The sequence below is a fragment of the Manduca sexta genome, chromosome 9 (genome assembly GCF_014839805.1).
Source record: "Manduca sexta isolate Smith_Timp_Sample1 chromosome 9, JHU_Msex_v1.0, whole genome shotgun sequence".
Taxonomy (NCBI): Eukaryota; Metazoa; Arthropoda; class Insecta; order Lepidoptera; family Sphingidae; genus Manduca; species Manduca sexta.
The window spans coordinates 2,496,045-2,521,443 of NC_051123.1; the positions used below are offsets into that span (position 1 = coordinate 2,496,045).

General features: G+C 37.6%; 2 protein-coding genes across 10 annotated transcripts; one reads left to right on the top strand and one right to left on the bottom strand.

Annotated features, from left to right (window-relative positions):
• Nucleotides 1-1,727: 1,727 nt before the first annotated feature.
• On the top strand, nucleotides 1,728-6,821 carry LOC115448923 (peroxisome assembly protein 12). Its single transcript, XM_030176550.2, has 7 exons — nucleotides 1,728-1,981; nucleotides 2,791-2,899; nucleotides 3,237-3,439; nucleotides 3,756-3,991; nucleotides 4,251-4,398; nucleotides 4,756-4,841; nucleotides 5,233-6,821. The coding sequence occupies exons 1-7, from the start codon at nucleotides 1,862-1,864 to the stop codon at nucleotides 5,342-5,344; spliced, it is 1,014 nt and encodes a 337-aa protein (XP_030032410.2). The 5' UTR covers nucleotides 1,728-1,861; the 3' UTR covers nucleotides 5,345-6,821.
• Nucleotides 6,822-8,186: 1,365 nt separating this feature from the next.
• Nucleotides 8,187-24,486, bottom strand: LOC115448922 (poxin). 9 transcript variants are annotated; one of them, XM_030176548.2, is made up of 5 exons: nucleotides 24,337-24,486; nucleotides 10,616-10,768; nucleotides 9,945-10,058; nucleotides 9,443-9,634; nucleotides 8,187-8,853 (listed from the first exon to the last, which is right to left on the bottom strand). In XM_030176548.2, exons 2-5 carry the CDS (start codon nucleotides 10,757-10,759, stop codon nucleotides 8,578-8,580), a joined length of 726 nt encoding a protein of 241 aa, XP_030032408.2. In that variant the 5' UTR covers nucleotides 10,760-10,768; nucleotides 24,337-24,486; the 3' UTR covers nucleotides 8,187-8,577. The 9 variants fall into 9 exon arrangements, with proteins under 9 accessions (XP_030032408.2, XP_037292623.1, XP_037292626.1 ...); XM_037436726.1 differs by having other exon boundaries at nucleotides 24,225-24,400; XM_037436729.1 differs by lacking the exon at nucleotides 24,337-24,486 and adding an exon at nucleotides 23,330-23,422.
• Between the last annotated feature and the right edge of the window lie 913 nt (nucleotides 24,487-25,399).

Sequence of the window (25,399 nt, forward strand, 5' to 3'; positions counted from 1 at the left end):
TAGGCCATCGTGGTGCACTAATGCCTAATCCCTCTCAGTAGCAGAAGAGGCCCGCGCTCAGCAGTGGGCAAGTATATAATACAGGGCTGATATTATTATTATTATTATTTCAAGGAAAGTGCTAAAATACACGACGGCTATATCATTAGTATACCTTTGATAATATACAGAGTGGTGACGACATAGCGACATTAAATGAAACCACATGTCGAGTATCACGTTAGTAGTACGTATACCAAAAATTATCAAATTACAATCAATGGTTTAGCCGCAGGAATTATTTTTTACTTTAACAATTTTAGAACATGATGTACAAGCATTACGATTTAGCCACGCAAGTTCATTAGGTCATTCACCTCAAAACAATTTCATTTACCTACATGCGTAATACAACTAAATACAACGTGCTACTCGCTACTGAGAAATAATATTACAATATTTTATTGTATTGCTGGTTGTATTTAGACCTAATCACCATAAAGATAACATTATTATTAACAAAGAAAGATTGCCGAGGCGCACCACTTGTTTTGTAAGCTGGTAAGATAGCTACGTTGTCAATTCGACATTTTTGTCTAAACATGTAGGTAAGTGTAGGCAAAAATACCAGGTGTAAGGGAAGCGCTACCGAAAACGAAGACAGCGCGATCGAATGATTAGTTCTTCGAAAGAAGAGAACGTTCTTATACAGCGTTACGTATGGATAGATAAACTAAACTATTAATTAGAAACAAAATTCAATATTATTAAAAAAATATCATAATGTAAGTTGTAAGACGCACATCAGCTGATGCCTATGCGGGCGCAGCGCAGCGCGCCGCGGCGGCCGTCGCTTTGTCGGCATTTCTTTTGTAGTTCGTACGCGTGTGTATTAGTTTTGATTAAATGTCCAAGTGTTTACATGAAATGTGAACCTAGTGACCATGACCACCATTTTTTAGATTACGTTCATGAATGAAACTTTACGCCCAAAAGGCACCGCCAAATAAGTACGTACGTACGCCTCTTACGTGCAGTGCCTACAGGTCAGATGAGGTTTATAAACAATATTATAAAGGCTGGTGTGTTTAATTTAGATTATTTTCGCATTTAGTTTGTTTGAAAAATTAGATTCTTGTAGTTTTGCGTAATAACTTTTTTGATAATTTTAGAGTGTTTTGATCAACTAGTGGGGTTCGTGTTTTCATTTAATGTCGTTATGTCGTCACCACTCTGTATAAGTACTTGACCGCCTCGGTGGCGTAGTTGTACTGCATGCGCGGTATGGCAGCGCTCTGGGATCCAGGGTTCGAATCTCGGGTCGGACAAAGTGATATTTGGGTTTTTGCTGCTCAATATCAGCCCGGAGTCTGGAATTTTTGCCTGATATGGCGATAGGCGCGCCCTCTATCATATCATGGGACGGAACACACTTGGCGAAAAGTGGGTGCTCTAGTTGCACCTCTGCATACCCCTTCGGGGATAAATGCTTTATAGTGTGTGTGTGTATGATGTATACTCATAACCTCACTTAAAACGCCTTGCTAGGAGATCGGATACTAAGACTAAGATGACCAAAAATTAAGCTCTCTTTTTCACCTATATCTTAACAAACATGAACATGATTAATGATAATTTCTATTCATCATATTATTACCGTAACTTCCTGTTCAAAGTAAGACAGAAGTGGCTGTACGATTATTCATTTTTAGCCTATTCGTATTGATAATTGTTATCATGGCCGTGACAAGTTGTTGACAGATGTCAATCGGCCTTCGACCCGAGACCGTAGTCGAAAGGTAAACATTACAAAGTTTCGTCGAAACGGAATTAGTTCCCAAATCCAATAAATCAACTCCAAGTTGTGGTGTGATGCTGTACAATGGCAGTATACGCCGCTCATCTGACACGCACCTTACAAGGCACCCCCACAGTGTTTCAAGTGACCGCACAAGAAGCCCTCGGTTCTACAGTTAAACCTGCCCTTAAGAAGGTTGTGGAGGTAAGCTCAATTCTTGGAGATGACACTAATGTTTATTCACAAATAAAGGAACTATTTTAGATAAAAATGCGAATTTTAGTCACTACACAATAATATTGAATATTTTTATTTTGTACTATAAAAAAACATTTGGAATATACGATAATGGTATCTTTATTGCATCGTCACTACAATCTTCTCGAGATATGTAATAACAATATCGAATTTTTTATGTTATAAACTATAACTAGTTTTATATGGAAAAAAATAAATGTACTCCACACAGGCCAAACAAGATTGGCCACTTTAGATTTATATTGTAACTACTTGCATATCTTGTATATATACTCAAGTTTTACAATTAAACAAATTTGAATTGTCAGTGGACCCTTATCTGTCTATCATAGTGGGGGCAAGGGCATATACATATTTTTTGGAACTATGGGCTTCCAACATTGAAAGCTGTATATGTAAATAAGGATGATTTGACTCTTTCTTATACAGCTATCAAAGCTTTCCTTCAATTAGAATGTGTGTAATTGCAAAAAGACAGATATACCCCAGTAGACAAAATAAGGGCCCCCTGATTGTATATGAGTAGTTAATATGAAACTGTATTTTTAAATCATTCACTTCTTTGTTTTGTATAGTACCTTCTTTAAACATGACATCTACACATCTACTTTATGTTGATAAGATCTTACTTTTAAATCACAGGTTTAAAAGTAAGTGATGGCCTATCACTGACCTACCTTGCCGTATTTATTGCACCTCAACCTATGTACTGTACATATGCTACCCCTTTGTTGATACATGTGATCTTGTTTCAGTACTTAGCTGCAACATACCCTAACAAGTGCAGCTGGTGTTTAAAATGGTATGATGAGCTGTACTTGCTGTTTGATAGTTTTCTACAATATCATTACTTAAAACATTATGGTAAGTTCCATATTCGTTCATATAAATGTAACAAAAATATTATGTAAACTTACAAATATATATTAATATATATTATATATATATATATATATATATAAACTTACAAATTGCCATGATACTTCAGTTTTAAATTTTAAATATTAATTCCTGAGTCATATTCCTGACTATGCAAACCATGCTGTAACTATTGAGTATGAATGACCATAAATAGGACTTAATTATTAAATATAAGTATTAAATTTATGACCAGTTAAGTTGAAAAAATCCAATAAATCATTGAAATCGCTAACTCTACGCTGTCTTCCATTGTATTGCAAGGGTTCATATCTTTTTCCAGCTGCATCATTCTCAGAAAGTTTCTACGGTCTTCTCCGAGTGCCTTTAAACTTCTCCAGTGAGTTTAGTTCGGGGCCGCGGCTGCCCGTGTACCTCGAGCGAGCGTCTCTGGCGGCGTTGGTGTTAGTGCCTTACATTAGTGATAAAGTTGAACGGATTGTTGACCGATGGAGAGAGAAGGACGAAGATGGGAAACTTGGGAAGGTAACTTACTGGTGTTTATTATAGGCACTGGTTAAGCAAGCAAGATAATCGTTTTGTGACTCATATAATATGGTTGAGTTTTATTTGTATTTTTACTATACTTAAATGCTGACATTATTAGTTTTATTGCGTGCATGATGTGACTGGTGATGAGCTCGCCCCCCATCAGATTATATTATGCATTCCCATGCATAATATGAAAAAATCCTTTTTTTATTTACTATATTATGATCCCGCATAATTTTTTCCATGAAAATAGCATTAATTAATTTCCTACCAATTACGTCTATAAAAATCCAATGACACTATATTTCAGAATACTGCAGACCAACTCCGTCGTGCAGCCATCAGGGTATACTCTGTCATCCACCTAGTGTCCGAGGGTGTCCGCCTGGTGCAGCTGGCGCGGTATCTGATGGGATCAGCCCGGAGCTACTCGCCAGCGCTGGCGGTGCTGGGGCTCGCCCTGTCAGAGGCGCCGCCCCAGCAGCTCCCTGAAGACGAGTATACATGGGCGGACTTCATTAGGAATATGGTTACAGGGCAGATCGGGTGAGCTTTTAATGACAATAAAGTCAATATTAAAGTTTTATTCACAGTTTCCAGTAGAACATGCGATGAGCCAACTGTGAAATAATAAGTTGCATGTTTGATCACTGTATGAAAACAAAATATGTTTGTCATGCTGGAATATTTAAGGTCATGAGTGTTATAAAGTGGAAAGTCTCTTGACACATGCAGCAATAGATTTGTATCTAATTGTAAGTTGACAAATATGTAAGTTACTGTTAAACGTGTATGTTATGTCCAGGAGCGCGGTGGTGACATTCCCAATGATGGGTTCTCTGGCGCTGGGCGCGGTGGAGTACGGCGCCTTCGCCGTGCAGTTCCTGCGCTGGTGGGAGAGCCGCGCCACCCACCAGCACACCCACGCGCTGCCCACCCCGCCACCACCAGAGGTATACTGCACAGATATTCCACCTGACACAACAAAGTGAATGCTGCAGCTGATTGTATAAATCCTGTATTTATGATGTCATTATTCATATTGGTATCAAGAACTTCGCTGTCCACCCTCGTATTATTCAGCTTTTGAAATAATTTAAACAGGTCCAGTCCATGACAACCATTTCTTTTGTGCAGCATTTCCTTGTCAGATGAAGAGACTTTATAGCACTCGAAAGATAATATAGCTTCATATTAGTAAATAAAAATCAGTTTCAATAGTTCCAATGTTGACTTAAAAACTAAAAATGAACTCATCTTTTTATAAAAATGAAGAATTATATATAAATTGTGTCAATTTATACCCACAGAGAGATGAGCGAGCCCTGCGGTGGAAGAACAAGTGTCCCTTGTGTCTGCAGACTTGGAAGATTCCCACCGTGCTGCCCGTATCAGGGTAAGGCGTCTAATCGCAAGCAGTCTCTCTGTTATATTCTGGTTCAAAGGATATTATGGCTAGTGTAATTGCTAGCCTCTGGCGTGGCATTCAACCTTTGCTCTTAGACAGATGAGCGTAATGAAATACCTATCGTACTATAGAATAAGCCATAATTCTGGGAAATTGAACTCCAATATCCACTAACACTTTACTATAGGGGTTTTTTTATGAAACCAAACATATTTTGGAAACGAAAAGTAGCATCATTAAAATTTGTTTATATTAGTTTTAAACAGTAAAAATTTTCAGCATTGTTTTTTAGATTGAAAATCTATACAAGGCTATAAATATAAAAGAAGCTTTTATTGGAATTGCGTAAACACTTCAATCATCTTTGTGTATTCCACAGATACATATTCTGCTACATCTGCATTTCCCGCCACGTGAGAGCAAACTCCTCGTGTCCGGTGACACGCTGCCCCGCGGCCGAGAGCTCGCTAGTACGGCTGTACATCGACTGACATACCCTGTGCGATCCGGGCGGATCCTGGGAACGACACGGAAAGGTGGGAATGAGAGGGGATGAATTTAGTAAAAAATTAAGTACAGTGTAGGATCCGGGTGAGTAAATATCAATGAATTTTATATGGACGTCATAATACGTCCGTGATGTTTTTACGTTTATCATTTGTCAGTACTGTACTTGAGTGGATACCATAATAATACCACCAATAAAAGGTGTAATGTGCTGGACGTATATAGACGTATCATCAACTGATCTCACTACTAATGTCGCTACCACCCGAATCCTATACGGCTAAATTACGATAGCATTATAGCTACATATTTTTCCAAAAAATAAAAATAAGCATTCCCTACACAGTGCTTGCATTATACTGACGTAATAAGACGTCATGCAATACTCATACAGTTTTGATGTAATAATTTGTAAAATCGTTTATATTTATTATCAGTAAATAAGCAATATAACGGTGCATAAATTATATTATTTATAATGTTTTAAATTTTATCAGTGTGGTTATGGATATGGATTTTTGTATTTTCTAGTCTGCTGTAAGGCATTAATAGTTTAGGATAAGTTTTATAAGCAGATAGAGACCAGTGGAGATTATATTCAAATCGACAAACCTTGTTACCTTTTATGGCTGGCGTCGACTAGACTCGCTGTGTCGAGTCGAATCGTGTCGTATTATATCACCCGCTATACTTTTGCTATGAAATTGCGTCCATGAAAAGCGCGCCTCTGTACCTCTTACATAACTATATAACCCAGTGTGTCTGTACTTTCAAAAAATATAATAAAAAAAGGTGACCAAAAAAAGAAGACATCAGCGAGTTTTTAATTCATTTCTATGTTTTTCTGTTAGTGTACATTTCCGAAACTACTTAACATATTTTCTTATAGTTTGATAGGTGGAGAGGTATAATTAAGTTCAGAATATAGGTTTTGTTCCATTAAATTCGGATATCGGAATGTTATAAATCCGTACAAAGTCGCGGGCACACCTAATACAAAATATATGCGATTCGTTTGGGCGCGCTTCTATTCCCTAGTCGACGCCAGCCTTTATTTTTTATGCAATACTAAACTTGTAAAAACAAGTAGATATACAAGTTGCTGCAAATATGGTTTTTGTACTCTTATCATAAATTTTTTGTGGGGAAAGTGCAATTAACATTGCCGCCATAGAGGTCACTGAGGGTAATCTTGTGCCTGCTGATCTAGAAATAATGGCGAATAAATATTTGTTTTATGTTTCCTATAACAGTAACTGGTCGCCATCTTCTGCGGTAGATTTAATTAAATTAAAAAGAGGTCTTCAGTAAATAGGTAATGATGTATGCCAATCAGCTTCTCTAATATTTTATACAATATGTATAAGGTGGAAGACAAAATATACCGATAATGGTTGTTATTTTATTGATATTTTACAGTATTGTTAACAGTGAAACTTGTAAATAAATAAATTGTTTTAATTTAAAATCTTTTATTTATCAAAAATGTACGAACTATATAATAAAACACTAAACAAATACTACGTTACACCATTAAAATATATATAAAAAGACGTACTTTGATCCCAGGCTGTACTTTAAAGCAAATTTTAATGCAAACATAAAAACAAAAAGAAAACCCTCAGTTTTTTTATTCATATTTCGCAGAAATATATATATTGTTTTTGTAAATGTTACCAATAAAAACACGTATAGAAATTTAAAATTTATTTAAAATAGTTTTTGGTTAATTTTTTTTATAGGTTTATCTTATTAGGTTTTATTATCTACTAGCTGACCCGGCAGACTTCATACTACCTCATGGATAAATAAAAGACCTAATCTTTTGTACAAAATGATTTTAAAACAAACAAATCGAATCCGTATTTAATAAAAAAAGCATTTATTGAATAAATAATTTAGCCTATCTCCTACATTGTCACTCACTAAAGAACGCAATTCTGACATAGCAATACGACTATTTTCTTGATCTGTCTGTTTCTGGTCATCAGTGCGGTTAGCACGTGAGGTAGCTCTTCGCACATTTGATTGACTACGACGACCTAAGTCAGGTCGTCTTCTCCTCGGCATCGTAAATTGTAATTAATCAAAGTGAGAAAATTTCCCGCTCATTTAGCAGTAAAGTGTCACTATCACAAAAAGTGCACATTACTTGGAATGTCACTATCACAAAGGATCACCAAAGTAAAGAAAGTTCTCGCGCACGTAACCACAAAGATAGATATAATATCGTAATAATACTTTTCCGTGCTCTGAAATGCGACAGGATGGATTGACATATTAGTTGGTTGTCAAATCTAATGTCAAATATTATGATTGCGTTCAGAAATTTAACTTAAGATTCATAATTTAATTTGTGACAAAACTTAAGATTTATCTTTCGATTTCTATATAGTCTTATTAAAAAATAATCGGACAGATTAACAACTGAAGTTAGCTAAAATTGAGTTTCTCAAAGCCGACCACTATTTATGTACTATGTATTTTGAGACTATGCAATTTTGTCGCGTTCGCGATTCACTTTCACTTTTGTTGAGTTTCAGAACGCGATATTAGATCCTCCAACGCGCACGCGAATTTGAACTTTATGCAGCGGTAATAAATTACAAATTGACTCTACGTATTAGTTAGAAAACGTTTGTATGGGAAATAGAAAAATGCTGTTTTGAGGATTTTCCCGGCAATTATTCGAATTTTTCTCACCTTTTAAATCTTCCCTAGACCTCCACGAATAATTCAAGACCAAGATAAGATAAATCCGTTCAGCCGTTCTCGAGTTTTAGCGAGACTAACGAACAGCAATTGATTTTTATATATATAGATTAGTATAAAATATAAAACGAATGATGTAAATATATTTACACCTTCTATTTAACAAGGGGAAACGGATTCAAGAAAACATCTCTGAGAGTCTGTCTCACGATATCTAAGTAAATGCAAAATTTCGATAATATAGACCGATGACATACAATAGCTGAGCTCCCAAATAAATGATAATCAAAAGAGTAACTATATACCATAACTGTTTTGTACATTAACTAGAGATAACATTATGAAGGCCCCTACAAATTCAAAATGACACTTGTATAAATCAAGCTGTTTGTCATAGTTTTATGTTTAATCCGGCTATAAATCATGTGAAGGATAATTAATCAATTTTAAAATCCCAAAACTTACAAATGTAAATGACGTCATTAACCTGCAATAAGGACTATATTTACAAATACTCTATATTATTGACTATAACGCCGTGAAGGTAGAAGTGTGCGAGCTGAACTCCATTGTGCGTCACGAGTGCCAGCCTCCAGGAGTGACCCGTGTGTAGCACCGGCTTGGGAGGGAGGAGCTCGGACAGCTCCGGCGGAGGGAGGGACGCGATGTACTCCCGCACCTCCGCGCGAGTGTTGAAGCTCCTGTCGCCGTAGATGCTGGCGCCCTCTGGCGTGTTGATGATGGTCCAGGGATTCGTGGTTGCGAAGTAGCCGCCTTCGCCCTGCAAATGATTGTTTTTATTGAGTTAGTTGGTACCAATGTAAATGAAAGTTGTTGGTTATTTTCATTACAAAATAATAAATAATTAGTGACAACACTCAAAAATGTAAAGGGTTTCTTATAAGTTTTTAAAATAAAAATAAGGCTAACGGTTATTTAACGGAAAAGATATGCATATATTAATCTGTGACGTCTCCAGACGTACAGATGCGAGTGTAAGAAAGAAATAGTGCGATAACCCCACTTCACATTACGCGCTCACTCTTGCTCTTTGATAAATTTCAAATATTAATGACGGTTATATTTTTTAAATAACTTTAAGGTGTTTTCACAAGATTTCTTGCACGCTGTGGATTATGTATGACATACGTAGTCACAATGTTATTAAAATAAGTTTATTTAATTTTACATTAAATATAATTATACTAGCCGTATATTATATTTTGTCCCACTGTAGGAACTCTACTACTGAGTGTTTAGGCCTTAATCCACCACGCTGGCAGACTTTACATACCTTCAAAATCCTAATGTAAAATTTTTAAGATATGCAGATTTCCGTATTATGTCACACAACTTTATATGTTACTGACCTCAAAATTAGACACGGCGTAATGGTTCCCCCGCTTGGCGGTGACGACGGACACCAGCTCCCCGTCCTTGTTGACGATGGGCGTGCCCGCCACGAACACGTTGGCGGACTCGAAGCTCGGCGCCGCGCGCCACTGCGCCAGCGCACCGTCGTGCGACACCACCAGCAGGCGCTTGCTGCGGTTTATGAACACCTGGGACATCAGATAATTAGTGTTAGTTTACATTAATATAATAAGGCGATCAAATATAAAAGCCACGTTCCCAAATAAATGGTAACCAATTTAGTGCACTCAGCATGTAGCTGTCTTATAATTAACATTAACAGTCGGATATCATTTACTTAAACATTGTGAAACAAAGCCTTAATTAGTGATAGTTGTTCATCTGGTTGCTATTTGACATAGAAGATACTCTTAGGGGTAGATAAGCCACTACCCCGTGATATGTTCACTGTGCCAAGCAAAAAAGCAGCTAACACTCCAGAAATAAGAACGTAAATACCTTCTCGGCGGTGTTGTCGTCGAGCCGCACGTAGGCGAGCTCGCCGAGCGGCGCGAGCGCGCGCTCCGTGAAGATGTCGCAGTAGTGATGCGTCGTCTTCTCGCGCGCCGCCACCTGCAGCGGGAGGGACGCGGGTGTACATCGCTCAATTGGTACTTTTTTAAAGTAAATCAACTTCACCTCATTGTAAGCGGTCTGATACTGATATAAAAGCGATCTCCTCGCCAGTCGATACAATCATAACCTATTTTGAAACTAAACGCGGTACACTTACGTACCCCTCTATGGCGGGTTTAATACCTTATGCTGCCCACTCCGGACCAATCCTGGATTTGTAAATAGGCCCTATAGGCCGCGGCCTATGGGCGGCAACCTCTTAGCGGTGGCAGATTTCAGAGGACGTTCACTCGATTTAATTAATCATTCGTTCATTTAACTTTAGTGCCTTCCATAATACAAACAAATGGAAAATTTTAAGTATTTTAGAAACATACATACATACATAAATCTACTTACATGGGGCGGCGGAAATAAAGTTGCCTACACTCATAAAAAACATAAACTCGACCCTGCAGTCCGAACACAAAATATATCCTAATACCAGCAAATTATTTTTTGTTCATTCAGCAATGTTTTTTCTTAGGAAAATGTCAGACTGCGTGGTGTGTTACCTCTTCCGGCGTGCAGCAGTGTATCGGCACGACTTCGCCGAAACTGGCGTACTTCTTGCCGTCCCTCTCGTGCACCTCCGCGGGAATGGAGAAGTTCTCCACCAGGCCCTTGTAGTTCTCGTTTAGGACTGTCCGCTTCGACATCGTGATGTTCTGTGAATTATAAATTAACTTTAAAGAACCGCATATAATGTGTAAAAGTGACTGGAATATATTTCGTATTAAAATAAGAGCCACATCCAAATATACCCCTGCAAAGGTGACGATCGAGAAAGTCAATTATTTTTTAAATTATTTCTTATTATTTAGGACAGCCAGTCGTTACAATATTGCTCAAGTAAACTAATTATTACATTAATAATTAGGTACATTGGCTCATAAATAAAAATATTAAAATGCAGGTTTTTTTTTAAGTACAGACACCGCAGTCAAAACCAGGGGAGATGCTAATGGGATACTGATCTCCGCCAGCTTAGCGACTGCAGGGCCCTGGAGGCGGAGCAGAAAGGGAAGGGAAATGTTGGCGTGTCCTATATAGGCCTCGATGTATTGATACTACCAAAAGGTACACACTGCACTGTGTGCCTAGGGCCGCGAAATTATAAATTATTTTTATACATATGTTTGTCCAGTCTTACTAGTGAATGTGAGTCAATGTTCTCTTGTTTCATATATAGGTTAAGTACGGACGCACGGTAGCAGTTAAGCGGAAAGTGAGTAACTTGACCACTGTTTTGAGTAATAGTACTTAAGCATTTTAAAATAAATTTACACAGAATGTTCAAGAACTTAGGTAAGTCTTATCAGACTTGACAATCAACTGAGAAGCGGCTACCGGCAGCCCTATGAGAGCTACTTTTTTCTTAATAGGTACATAATTCGTTTAATACCTATTTTTAGTTCTACCTAGCCTAGCAAACAAAAAAACTATTCCCATTATCATAAATCTTTAAAATAATAAAAATGACAGTCACGAACTACGCTCAAAAAAAAAACAAGAATACATTATGACTCTTCAACGTAAATAAACAAATGCACACCTACCTACCCACAAGAGTAGCATAAACAGGCTAAAGAAACAACGCACAGAGCTTAGTTATTGTAAGCGTATTTTTAATAATGAACCAACCTTTTGTACTTATAGGATTCATAAATGAAATGAGGATATTCGATTCATTTAGTGTCCGAGATTCGAGAGCAACTATATTAACGTAACTAGGTATAAAAGTAAGATAAAAAAAAAAAACTAAAACCGGTTCTATTTTAAAGGCCGGCAAAGCGTCGATGATATGTCTGGGATTGTGGATATGAATGGGCGGAGCTAATCATTTAGGTACATCAGCCTTCGTTACGCTTTCTCCTATAAAAAATCGCTTTCTACTTACCACCAAACGCGATACTACTTCAGTCAGAAAGAAATACACACAACTACACTAGCGCGTAACAAAATACAAACTGGATAAGAAACAACGCGCGGGACACAGGAAGTGTAATCATACAGCCAAAGCGTTTCGTACCTTAACGGTTCTCAACTGAAGATCTTGCAATTTTGAACAGTCGTGCATGGTTACATAAAATGTTTTTATTATCAAAAACTGTTAACGATGACAATGTCTCGCGACCGCGCCTTGATAAATAAATCAGATAACAATAATGAATGATGCAAATCTAATGATTAATGTTGAGCCTAATCGATTACTTATTGAATTTGTTTCAATGATTGTGGAGCTATGACCTATAAGCAAGGGCGTCTTCAGTCAATGGCCCCAGGGGGAGGGGGGAGGAGGCCAGTCGATATGGAGCATGAGTAAAGTATGAATTGTAGGTAAAGTCGGGAGCGCATGTTCTTCCCCAATTATCCCTCTCCCGCTTTAACAATAACATAGAGCAGAGCGTAACTGAGCGTACGGAATAATAGGAATGGAATTGGTGAATTCATTTGAGTATCGACGCATGGGAATGATCGATCAAGCAAATCAAGTTAAGTAAACGACTTAGGACTTTGGTTGCTTTACATTTGGCAACTTTTTTAGTCTCTAGGGGAGGGGAAGGTGTCCTCCCCCCCTTCCCTAGCTGCTTCTTTGCCTGTAAATGGACGTCGCATAGTGGTCTCTTGTATGGCAGTCCGTAGGTACTACCGCAGTCTATTTTTATCGTCAAGGAACAATACGATCCTTGTGTTTCACCAAAATATTGAAAGCTATTTTAAGACGTTGATAGCGTACCTATTGACGAAGGCATGCGCTATTTTAAATTTTATTCAAAACCCATCTATAGTCTATACTACCTACATTATATTAATGCAGTGCACAACTTTATGTATGCATTTCATTTCGTTTCTTTAGTTCATGGGTTCCCAAGCCATTGTTTTCGCATAGACCCCCTGCAGCTAAATTGTATTACAGCTAATAGTCGGTGAACTTCTTAAAATATTTTGTGCCTACATTCATTGGTGAAGTCAACATTTTAATTCTTTACTATCATAACCTTATAAATATTCGTGGACGTTTCAGTTACGAATTTTGAACCATATTTTTCCGTCACGCCAACGTAGACCACCGTCGAATCTTCCGTGTAACCCTGGGGGTCTACCTGGATCACTTTGGGAATCAATACTTTTGTTATAAGTACGTACTATTAAAATAAACAATTTGAGTAATACGACAATTCGATTGAATTTCACGGAGTCAATATAAAATAATATCTATACTCTAATAAATAAACCTGAGTGTTTTCTTATTAAATGTACTAATCTTAGACGTACCAGTCCGATTTCAACACCTGCTGTAGTACCTTACATTATTCCTGTACTGAATACTTTATCTCGAGTCCGTGATACGGACGTGGGAGGAACCGCGAGCGAATGCAAATTTTACACATATAAAATGCGGACTATGCCGCGTTATTTTTATAGTCAATCGTGATCTGATTTTAAATAATGAAGTTTAAGGAAAATTTGTACACATTGTTATTATTTATAAAACTATAATTTTTTTTGTTTTGGTTTCGCGGAGGAAGTCCCTTATTACTACCGCCCAGCCTTCGTGGGGGGCGACTGATCGGTTATGCTGGGGTAACCGTGCCTTACGGCCCGGCGTTGAACCGCCCGGATTTGATGACGACCTTCGGGCGACCGCCGGGCCGAGTCCCTAACCCGAGTACCACTAACCTATGCACGGCCTACCAAGCTAAAACTCCGCGGTGGCCCTCTTCGGCGCATTAGGGACGGCTGCGGGCTTCCTCTGACGGAAGTGTCTAAGTCTTCGTCCGCAGCCGCCCCTGCGCGGTGCCGCCTTGCGGCCCGTCTCCTACTGGGGGGGCTCAGATGCCCCACGCACCAAAGGACGCCCTCGGCGTCTACGGCAGCATGAGGCCAACTACACACTGCCGTCCATCCCGGGGGTCAACCGAAAAATGTGCAAGGATGCACAAAAATGCACTAGGGCGGACAGCCCCCTGCTGCCCGCCGACGACCTCCTTCGTGGCCCCTATTAGTCGCCTCTTACGACGGGAAGGGGATACCGTGGTGGAATTCTTCAAACGCCCCCATTCCACAGGGCGGTATAAAACTATACCTACATAATATTAAACATACAGACATGGGCTGCGCTTATTGCATCTCCGCTTACCCCTTTGGAGATACAGGCGTGAGTTTAAACATTAATTATAATTGAGTAACAAGTTACTTTATCCTTGCGTAAACACGCACCGTGACATCTCGCATATGCTAACAATGAACTGAGTAATACAGAGACCTCACACATATACATCACACATGTTTATTGCATTGCATGATGCAAGGATCATGAAATACAAAATTTTAATATTATTTACGAATCCATATACAATACCTATTTCTAAAGCCATACCACGTCCTTATGTGCCTATATGACATATACGAAAAACAATTCGGAGCATAAAATAGGCGAACAATTTGAAAACTAATTCACGAAGAATTTCTCAAATTGGTAGACGTATCCTTAAAGTCCTGTTTATAGAAAGCATCAGATTATGCTCTCGACGCCAGGAAACTCGCATTGGTCAAGGCCAGCCCCGGATCTATGGGGGGGCAAGCCGGAGCCCATGCCCCGGCCGGCGAATTCAGAGGGCAGTAAATACAAACTTGGCAGACGAATACACAATTCATAATTAACGCAACTTTGACTACTGAGACATCCAGAACATTACCTACACATATAAACAATTATTTCCCGCGGGGCGCGAAATGATAATGGTGAACACAAAGTTTAAAATATAGGTGGTCGGGGGCGGCATTATCCAGATTTTGCCCTGCCTCCAAAAAATTCAAGATCTGGGACTGGTTAAGACACTAGAACTAACCTGATCAAGGACTAAGGCCGGCGTTCCACATTGAAACAAGCTATCATAGAGCTGTTTTTTCACCATGAATCAAACATCTACACGGTACACCAGTGTTTTAAAATAATACCAGAAATACACGCTTAAGTAATAATTTGGACGCTTTTTAACCGACTTCAAAAATGAAGGAGTATCTCAAGTCGAAGTGCCTCTTTTTGTTATTTTTTTTTTATTTATTAATCTCAACGCAGAAGTAGATAATCGTCGATAAAAGTAATAATTCATAGCCAGCCGCGTACTTTCTTTGTTATCGCCTTCACTCATGTGATGTTAATCATTAGACATCGTATTTACTTGTTACGTAACTTAATTGTTATTTTCGATTTGATGTCATTTGCCTTGTTATCCATTAGCTTGTTTCAAGGATAATAATATTTATACAAGAACAAATAGCGTACCTCATGCTAACATAATTATTACTGCTGACAAAGGTCAGGTTAAGTTATTATTTTGGACCCGGCGGGATAGTGACCATACAAATGGTATAAAAACGGCAATGACCCCTTCCGATCAGTTGGAACAGACCAACCGGAGTCCAGATCACCCGGCGAACCCATTTTGGGTTTGTCAATAGGAGTATAACCCCTAGCTTAGGGGCAGCAGCGGCCTAGGAGGCGCCATATGGGTATGAAATACTCTCTAACTGTCTGTACCTGCGGCGGCGTCGTGTGACGGGTCGGCCACTTCCCTACGATATGGTTGAGGAGGCCGATGGCTGGCACATGCGTCATACTCGTGAACGGGTGCTGCTTGTGTGGACTGTTCTGCCCATTTCGCTTACATTTCTAATTTCTAATTGCTAGAGGTACTGGGAGGAAATAATTATAAGGATAATAGAGAAATTTCATGATTCCTGAGAGGGTTGTGCAGTCATATAAAAAATTAAATTAATTTATTCCTTATTTCACGAGCCTATAAATGAACTGCTCTAAACTTTATTTATTTTTTTTCTTCTTACTTTATCATGTACTGTAGTCTTTACCCTAAACTGATTGAAAAGAGCAACACCAGAGTTTCTTGCCCGTTCTTCTCTGGTGAAAACTGCTTTCCGAACTGGTGGTAGAGTTAATATTGACGGAATCTAAATAATGTATAACATTTTACAGATTCAAATAAATCATTTCATTTCATATTTAAAAAAACAATCGACACAAACTGAATAGCCTACAGCCGGTATAATTTCGGCGACTGCGTGCACTACGGATGCGCCGTAAATTTTAATTAAAACTTGACAATCAAATAAGTTTTCTCCCTTTTTTGCCTTGGGACATGAGAGGCAGAGGAGCCGATGGCGTCACTGCCGCCCAGTAGTCAGTGTAAACTATGTATAACTGACCAACTTTTTTTTATTGTTTTGAATGACGACACGAGCTTGCCGTTCGCCTGATGGTATATGATACGACCGCCCATAAACAGTAGAAACACCATCCAACCTTGAATTACAAAGTATTGTTTGGTATTCTATTGCGCTCGCCATCCTGAGACATGAGATGTTATGTCTCATTATGTCCAGTAGTTAAACTGGCTACAATGTCCTTCAAACCTGAACACAACAGTGACTACACACTGCTGCTTGGCGGCAGAAAGACATTGCGGTGATGCCTACCCAGGCGGACTCTTACACATGAGAGACCTACCACCAGTAAAGTTATAACAAGTTTCTGAATAGCGCAGAAATTTAACTCACTCAAAATTGTTAACAACGACAAATTTAAGTCACTAAAAAAACAAACCTGACCTTTTTCTAAAGTAATCTATTTAAAAATAAAAAAAAAGTAAATACCTTTATCTTGTGTTTAAAAATCGAATTCACCGAACAAATCAGTACTCTTGAGAACAATTCACTGATTGTAACGAACTTCGTGGCGCGACACGAAAGAGATAAACTTCTTATCACAGATAACGTCACGTCGTCACTTTTGACAGTTTGTTTTTAAAAGCAAAAGGTGGCAAAGGGTGTGTTTCGTAAGTGATCACATTTATTATCTGTTATCTGAAGGACACTTGGGCATAGGAACATTTATATTGGCCATCAAAATACACAATAAAACCTCGTAGATCGAGCTGTATTTTCACATTGAAGGTGTAAGCGTGACTGTGAAGCCTATTATACTGTTTATGCAGTCTCGCTGTTAGTAATGTGAGAGTACATTACCCAGCTTGTAGCAGGCAATTATTCCACTTATCACTGAAAAGTCTGATTTTAAATAGTCGTAATGACAGGTCAGATTATGAGTAAATACTCTTTTTATAGAATACTTGGAGATAGGAAAGTTAATGGTGATAAATTTTCACGAAAGCCATTTAGAAATTACTACTAGAGAAATCCGTTCTCCATTCTATTGAAAATCTTTGGGAAAGAATATGTTCAGCAGTGTACATCCTGTGTCTGATGATAATGATCATCATCTAGTCATCTAAAGATATAAAATCCCACGACCTTTGCGCAAACTCCTACTACAGACAATTGTGGCCATAACGTAACTTAACTAGATAAAGGCACGAGTCGTGAGCACACTCCTGATTGATGGGTTTGAGGTCCAACGTGCCGAAGTTTCACACGATTGGTTCCTTAATCAATACTAGTTGTCTATGGCTTAGATGTGCCATAAAGCTACTGTACACTTCGTCCAATTTGTAGTTGCTCATGACTTGCGTAGTTTATCGTACGTTCATTAAAGCAATGACTACCTCGATGGCGTAGCTGTTTGCGTGAGCGGTATGACACCGCTCTGAGGTCATGGGTTCGAATGCCGCGTGGGTCAAATTTGCGAAGTTTATGAGACGGAACACATGTAAAAAGTGGGTGCGCTGTTGCCATCACTGCAACATATTGGAGTGTGTTGTTTAAAAAATGTACTTGATCCACTTCTGCGATCAATGAACTCTTCAGACATTTTGAAAAATACCCAATTTATCACAGTGAGCACAACCACATAGTCATAAGCGTTATAAATAATGATAAATTGTTGACAGATTGTTTTGCGTCATTGTTTACCACACGGGTTGGACGAACGCTACAATTTTTATATATCAAGAATCGAGAATTCCTTAGGTACAATAACACCTATACGTATGACCTTTAGCTGCCCTAACCTGTCTTGATTCCAAACTGCATGAATCAGTTACTACATTCATTAATGTTAATTATAAATTACTGACCGACGATCTGGCGAGGGTCGCCGGAGTCCGATGGATGAGGGCGGCCCAGAACCAGTCCCTGTGGCGCTCAATGGAGGAGGCCTATGTCCAGCAGTGGACGATTCCCGGCTGAAATGATGATGATGACCTATGTTACTATCCCTATTCTTTAATTTCGTTCATCACTAATTACGCCTTGAAGTTCTTTGTATTCATACATCTGTAGCATTGCTATTCTTTAAGACAGGCGTGGCGGTAACCACAACCAGAAGCAGGGCCCCGTGACCGTTAGTCGGGTTAAAAGGTAAACCGGTTCTCCTCAATTTCGTCAACCCTTTTAGTTTTGTTCCCTCTAGCCTGTACCTATATACACTATATTTTAATAGGAAGGGTAATCATTAAATATTGCTGAATCCAGTAATATATAAGATACCTAATATAAACCGGTTAACATTTATCGAAAATAACACCTCACGCCTTTGTAATGGTAACTTTTTCTTCTGTAAAGTACATATATTTTGTAGGCGTACCTACAGTCACCGCCGGGTATAGATGTTTAAAACCAAATACCAACCAAAACAACGGTATAATCCAAAATAATATTTGTTTTGATTTAAAACCGTTGGTGTTGATGATTATGTTTTTCTTAGTTATAACTACATTTTTTTAATTTTACCTAAGTAGGGATATAACAGGGTACCTTCAAATTTGGTAAAGATTTTTATACTAAGCGGGTTTATTTCTAATCGGTCAGCCTGACCAAGCGTAGTTATTACCTACCTAATTTATAAAAAGTCTATTGATAAGTAAAACCTCTGTGTTGATAAATAATCCTTTTTTATTGTTTTCAAAGAATATTAATTATAGTCAACTTGATTCAGTTTAAAACCAAACTCACTCTATATCTGTGCTACACACATGCAAAATCTACATACTTGTTTTCGTGTAATCTTAAATTTCCATGTATTGGTTATGTAGTTTCTATTGATTTTCTTACATACATACATAACATCACGCATTTATCCCTGAAGGGGTATGCAGGGGCGCAACTAGGGCACCCACTTTTCGCCAAGTATGTTCCGTCCCATGATGTGATAGGGGGCGAGCCTATCGCCATATCGGGCACAAATTCCAGACTCCGGGCTGATACTGAGCAGAAAAAACCCAAATATCACTTTGCCTGACCCGGGATTCGAACCCAGGACCTCAGAGCGCTATTGTACCGGGCATGCAATACAACTACGCCACCGAGGCAGTCATTGATTTTCTTAAAACTAATAAAAAAAAAAATTGATTTTCTTTAAACTAATAAAAATAAAACATGACAAAATATCATAATGAAGTGTATAAAATATTTCTCTTATTTTTGTAGACCAGTTTTAAACCGATTAAAACGGTTTATTTGAGTTTTAATACCAGTAAAATTTAGTGTAAAACGTTTTTAAACGTTTTTAACATCTGTAGCCGCGGGTGACCTGCTAGATACTGGAAACCCGCTGCTTTTGCAACTGTAGAGGTTCAGTAGGGAATGGGGAAGGACATTTTTGCAGGGAAAGGCTTACTGGGATGGGCAGAGGGGTAAATGAGGGGAAATATTCGCTCGCCCTTTTATCCCCAAAAGATATAAACACTGAACGAAGCCTCGAGCCCCGGCAAAGTTCACCCTTGCATGGACGTGAATTCGGTGTGAAGAATGTGAAGAACCAGCGCACAAGAATTGCCTCGATGGGTGTGAAATACTATTAGGTATGATACATCACGTATTCAACTATTATATTATTTACTAGCTTCCGCTCGCAGCTTCGCCCGCGTGGATTTCGGACTTCAAAAATGGAGGAGGTGCTCAATTTGTCGGGATGTTTTTTTAAGTATGGTGGTATGCAGGTGGTCCGATTGTCCTGTCAGGGTCTGATGATGGGATCCTGGTGAAATCGAAGAAAGCTTATAGCATGATTCAGTATTCACGCGTGATGGCTTATTATTAGCGTATTTCATGTATAACTTTGGTGTTTCTATACCGATTTCTATGAATCTTTTTAAGGTATATTTAATAATGTTAACTTTTTTAATTAGGGATGACTGAGAGTGTTATAAACGTAAGCTATCGGGAGTTACACGTGTTATTGTAAGTCAACCATAAAAGATAGACATATGCTGTCGTGGGATATTTTTTACATAATTTTAAAGAGAACATTTCCGTCATACATGATTTCTGCGTAGCTTTAACCATTAAGGTTGCACACGCGACGGAAGCTTAAAAATGGAGTAACTTCTCCCGTTTTCCCAACATTTCCCTTCACTGCTCTGCTCCTATTAATTGTAGCGTGATGAAAAGTATACTATAACCAGCACAGGAGTATGACAAATAATTGTACCAAGTTTCGTTAAAATCCGTCGAGTAGTTTTTGTTTCTATAACGGTTATACAGACAGACAGACAGACAGACAGACAGACAGACAGACAGACAGACAGACAGACAGAAAGACAGACAGACAGACAGACAGACAGACAGACAAACATTTTACTAATACCATTTTTGGCATCAGTATCGATCCCTAATCACCCCCTGATAGTTATTTTGGAAATATATTTCATGTACAGAATTGACCTCTCTACAGATTTATTATAAGTATAGATAATCACTTTTATATAAAACTGCGCAAGTCATTCTCACACTATCACACATTCTTAAGTTAAATAAGTAATTTATTTCGTACACACAAGAATGTTACTGGTAGGTATATAATATTCCGTCAATATTAACTCTACAACGTATCAAGTTCAAGGAAAAAATTCTGGCGCATACCAGAAAAGAATGCAATTATTTTTTTATTTTGCTTAGAACGGTTCAATTATGTATTTGAATTCACTCCCATTTAAGTAACTTTGAATTCCCATATGTGTCCATTCTTTAATCAAATTCTTACAGGGTTTTATTGCGCAAGAATATCCAAATGCGATGACACAGAAACGCAAGTCCTGCACTTAAAATTTCCCAAAATGCGGCTTACCTGATTGTTTACACGGTAAAAATTACCTGCAGAAATCATTTTCTGCAAGTTCTCTCGCTAATTTAAATGCCGCTTTACACACAATAATTTTAATAATTTAACCACTGATTAAAATTATTTCACGGCTATAAATGTAACTTATTGCAATAATAAATACAATTATCACTTACATAATTATCTAAAATGGCTCCATAACACAATGGTACAATTAAGAAGGAATAGAGTACAGCCGACATTTTGTAGTACATCATTGCGATTGTAAGAAAACGCGGCAAAAACATTGGTTATATATACTACGTGATTTATGATAATATGTGCGTAATGAACAAAGCAGTTTGGGGGTCTTATTTATCTTGGGTATATTTATTATCCATTTCAATTGAAATTGCATTGAACGTAAACAAACTACCGATAGTTAATTAATTATTTTGATATTCTGAAGTGTGTGAAATTATGTTCATTAATATTATCTCTCTTGATCTTCGTAGATGTGCGATTTAAAATAAGGGGAATACAATGCAAATTAATTAAAACATTTTATGAATGATATTGTAATATACATTTGCATACTGCGACGTAGTTTGTGGGTTGCGACCCCCAAAACGCGAGGCAAATTCCCGCAAAATAACATAACATATGAAATTAGTTTAGGGGAAAAACATGTTTGGGTACAGTCGCAAAATAATGTAATTATCAAAGTTCTTAAATAGCTTAGTCTACCCTGATGCTTCATGAATGGTCAACAGCTTATAATTATAATAATAATATATTATTATATCTGTCTGATAATATTAATATTACACTGCGGTAGATGTTTTATAAGGAGGGAGATTTGTCGGTAATATGATATATTTTATATCCGCCCGGATAGCGTTCACCGTACACAATAGTGGCCCACGTAAATGTGTCGCGTTCCGGGAACAGCATGTGTCTATCCGGTTCCAACAGACCGGCATTATTGTGTTAACTGTCGAGAGGCAATCATCTCTCGTCAGACGACATTCTATTGGACCTCACTCCACTTACCATCAGGTTCAGTTTGCTGGGCCTATATAAAAAAAGATAATGCGAGAGTCAGTTTATGTCAATACTCGGTACTATCGCTCTGTCTATTTCTGCCACCAATCAATATTTAAATTATGTTTCAATTGAAAGGCAGTAATCTATACTAATATAGAAAGTTGAAGAGTTTGTTTGACCGCGCTAATCTCAGGAACTTCTGTCCCGGAAAAAATATTCACGCTTATAGGCCGCAGGCAAACTGCTAGTGTAATTATAAAACGGAAACTGATGTCCAATCCAATCCAATTTATTTTGTTTGGCTGTAACGAACTGATGTGTTAGGCGATGCTTTGTGTCAAGTTCTGTGGGGAGTTACTACTTCTTATTAACCGACTTCAAACGAAGGGGGAACTGAAATCGACTTAATTATTTCGTATTTCTGATTATATGTAAGCAGATAATCAGGCCGGGCTAAGCGAAAGCTTTATTTCACACTTTTCTACCCGTATCCGCTTGTTGGATAACAACTCACTCACTGAATATTTCATTTCGTAACGTACCTACTTTGTTCCAATAACAAACGTTTTAACAACATTCCTGCTCGGCAGTAGGTAGGTATTGTTATGCTTCTGCCTATCCCCATGTCCGACAGGTAAAATAACGGAAACTTACTACATTAAATACTTTCAGGATAATTCCCCTACTATACATTTCAGTCGGCGCTTCAGTGATTTACCAACGTCAAGAATGACGATATAATAATGCTAGTCTATGGATTCTAATTCATTATGATAATAAAACCGAATAAATATAATATAAAGGGATAAAAAGGGAAAATCAACTTAACTGTTATCCAAATCAGTGGCGTACAATGACGTTTTACAAATAGACGCGTCATACACTAAACAAATGGCACATAAAAACGGCGCACTATTTGCTATATTCACGTAGCTGTATATATAATTACAAATTGGCTCGAAGAAGGAATAAAAAGACGCAGCACACCTCAGTTCGAAAAGGATATATAAGTATACATCGACAGTTACGTAAAAACGTTAGTGCCGCACGCTCATTAGCTGTTAAGTCGGGCAATTACCTTACTTTCGTGTTTCCAGTGTTGAGCTGGGACAGCGTATCTATGTAATAAAAACATCTTAGGTGGCGTAACTGTAACTCGTACCTATTTATCGAATGGAGCCCTTTTCTGCGATGTAAATCCAGCTAATAGATATTTTCTCAGACCCAAGACCAGGGAAAGGATTAGGCAGAGTGACATGTCGTGGCAGCCTGACATAAGAATGAACTTACATCAGTCAGTAATCAGAATCTGTATGTACCTGAAAATCACCTCCAAGTCCGGGGACCCCCTTTTATAATTGTGGCCTCCGGGCATTTTGCGCGTCTTGCTATGGCTATTGGCGCGCTACGGATCCAGATCTTATTTTGGGTTATGTAGGTAGATATGGGTAGCAGAAAATTTACGTCTAAAATAGTTTACAGTCAACTTGCTTCATTTTACTTATTTTATTCAATTTCAAAGTATTTTTTTTACGATCTGTTAAAATTTTACAAAGTATAATATTATAGATATCTAGGTACTTATTTGAAATGTGGGTAATATATTTTTTCTAACTCAAATAATTTTGGAAACATTATTAATATTGTTAGTCACAAATTAAAAATATTATTAGGTCGATAGTAAATACCTACTTACGTCTGGAAACAATCGAACTCATTAAGTTAGAATCTTGTAAGATAATCGTTGCTGAGTATTTCCTCTAGATTATAAACTTTAAAATATCTAGGTACCAACGTTTATACACATTTTACATAACCAAAATTTAATCTTTCACTGGTTCATTCATAAACACTTGAAAATACGTAATTTCGAAATACCGTTGTTTCTTTTTACGCAAGAGTTATCCGTGAAAACATCAACAAATGCGGAAAACTACGCAAGGTCAGGGGGCCCCATTCTGTCGATAAGGGCGAATTCGTTTTTTGCAATTACGGGCTTTCTTTTCGAAAACAGCTTCAATAGCCGTATAGGTAAGAGTAAAAATTCTTCTATTTACCTATACAGCTATCAAAGCTGTCCTTCGATTGCCTTAAAGATACAAAAAACTATAATTCCAGGGCAGTTGGGTAAAAGTAACACTTTCAATAGTAATATCACTTAGTATTTACCCGAAAATCAAATTTGAAAACACTATTCACAAACTGTTATACGACTTAAACTCACTGCACAAAATCTTTTCACGTAATGTGTATTATTTAAATTTGTTTCACTATATATACCAAGTTTATGTACTATTGTACTCTACACAGGTTATTTTGAATCACAGATTTACGTTTTTAATGTTGGCAACAAACATTTACGACAAGAAAAACTAGAAGAGCGTTTGGGGCTTTTCATCCATTACAAATTTTATTGTTTTATAGAGCTAAAGAATATAAAATATTTTTTATGTGTGTAGTAGTGACAGTAATTTCTATTTTAACCGAGATAGATACGAAGAGTCTAGAAACGAAGTCAGTCATAGTATTTGTGATTAGCTTCAGGCTGGTATAAAATTGGGGATAGTAAACCACTGACACAATGCCGTCTCACTAATATGACACATACTTAAATGAACTTGTCTCGAAATGTGTATGAAAACTAATAAATAATACATACAGTAAATTTAAACATAAAAATCATTAATGATTTTCAAGTCTTGAAACAATTTATAATATTTAAAATGTACCGTGTCCCACCTAGATTAAGTATATTTTTCAACAAATTTTAAAACGTAGTATGACTTTAGTTCGTCCTTGCATGCTATCGTTAAACAATACCTGACACCAATTAATTACAACAAATCGAATAACAATATAACGTGAAATTCAGCAAAAAAAATTCATATCTACCTTACCAGTTATTGCATGTTGCTTTTTAATACCAATAGCCTGTAAAATGCATGTCAAGGAAAAATTGTAAGAAATATGATATTTTACCCATTCCGTTAAGTGTCATTGACAAGCCTAAATAAAATTATAACAATGCAAACTATTTTGTTGTAGATATTTCTTCTCCAAGGCTGGCTTGCACAACGAATTATTAAACATAAGGGCTAAACACATTTAAAACTTCGTGCTGTCACTGTCATATATTAAGAGTTGAGGAAGACAGCACTATATTAAAACATATATATATATTAACACATATGCTCTCCGCGCTACAGCTGTGCGTGCCGAGCGGCCGCGTCAG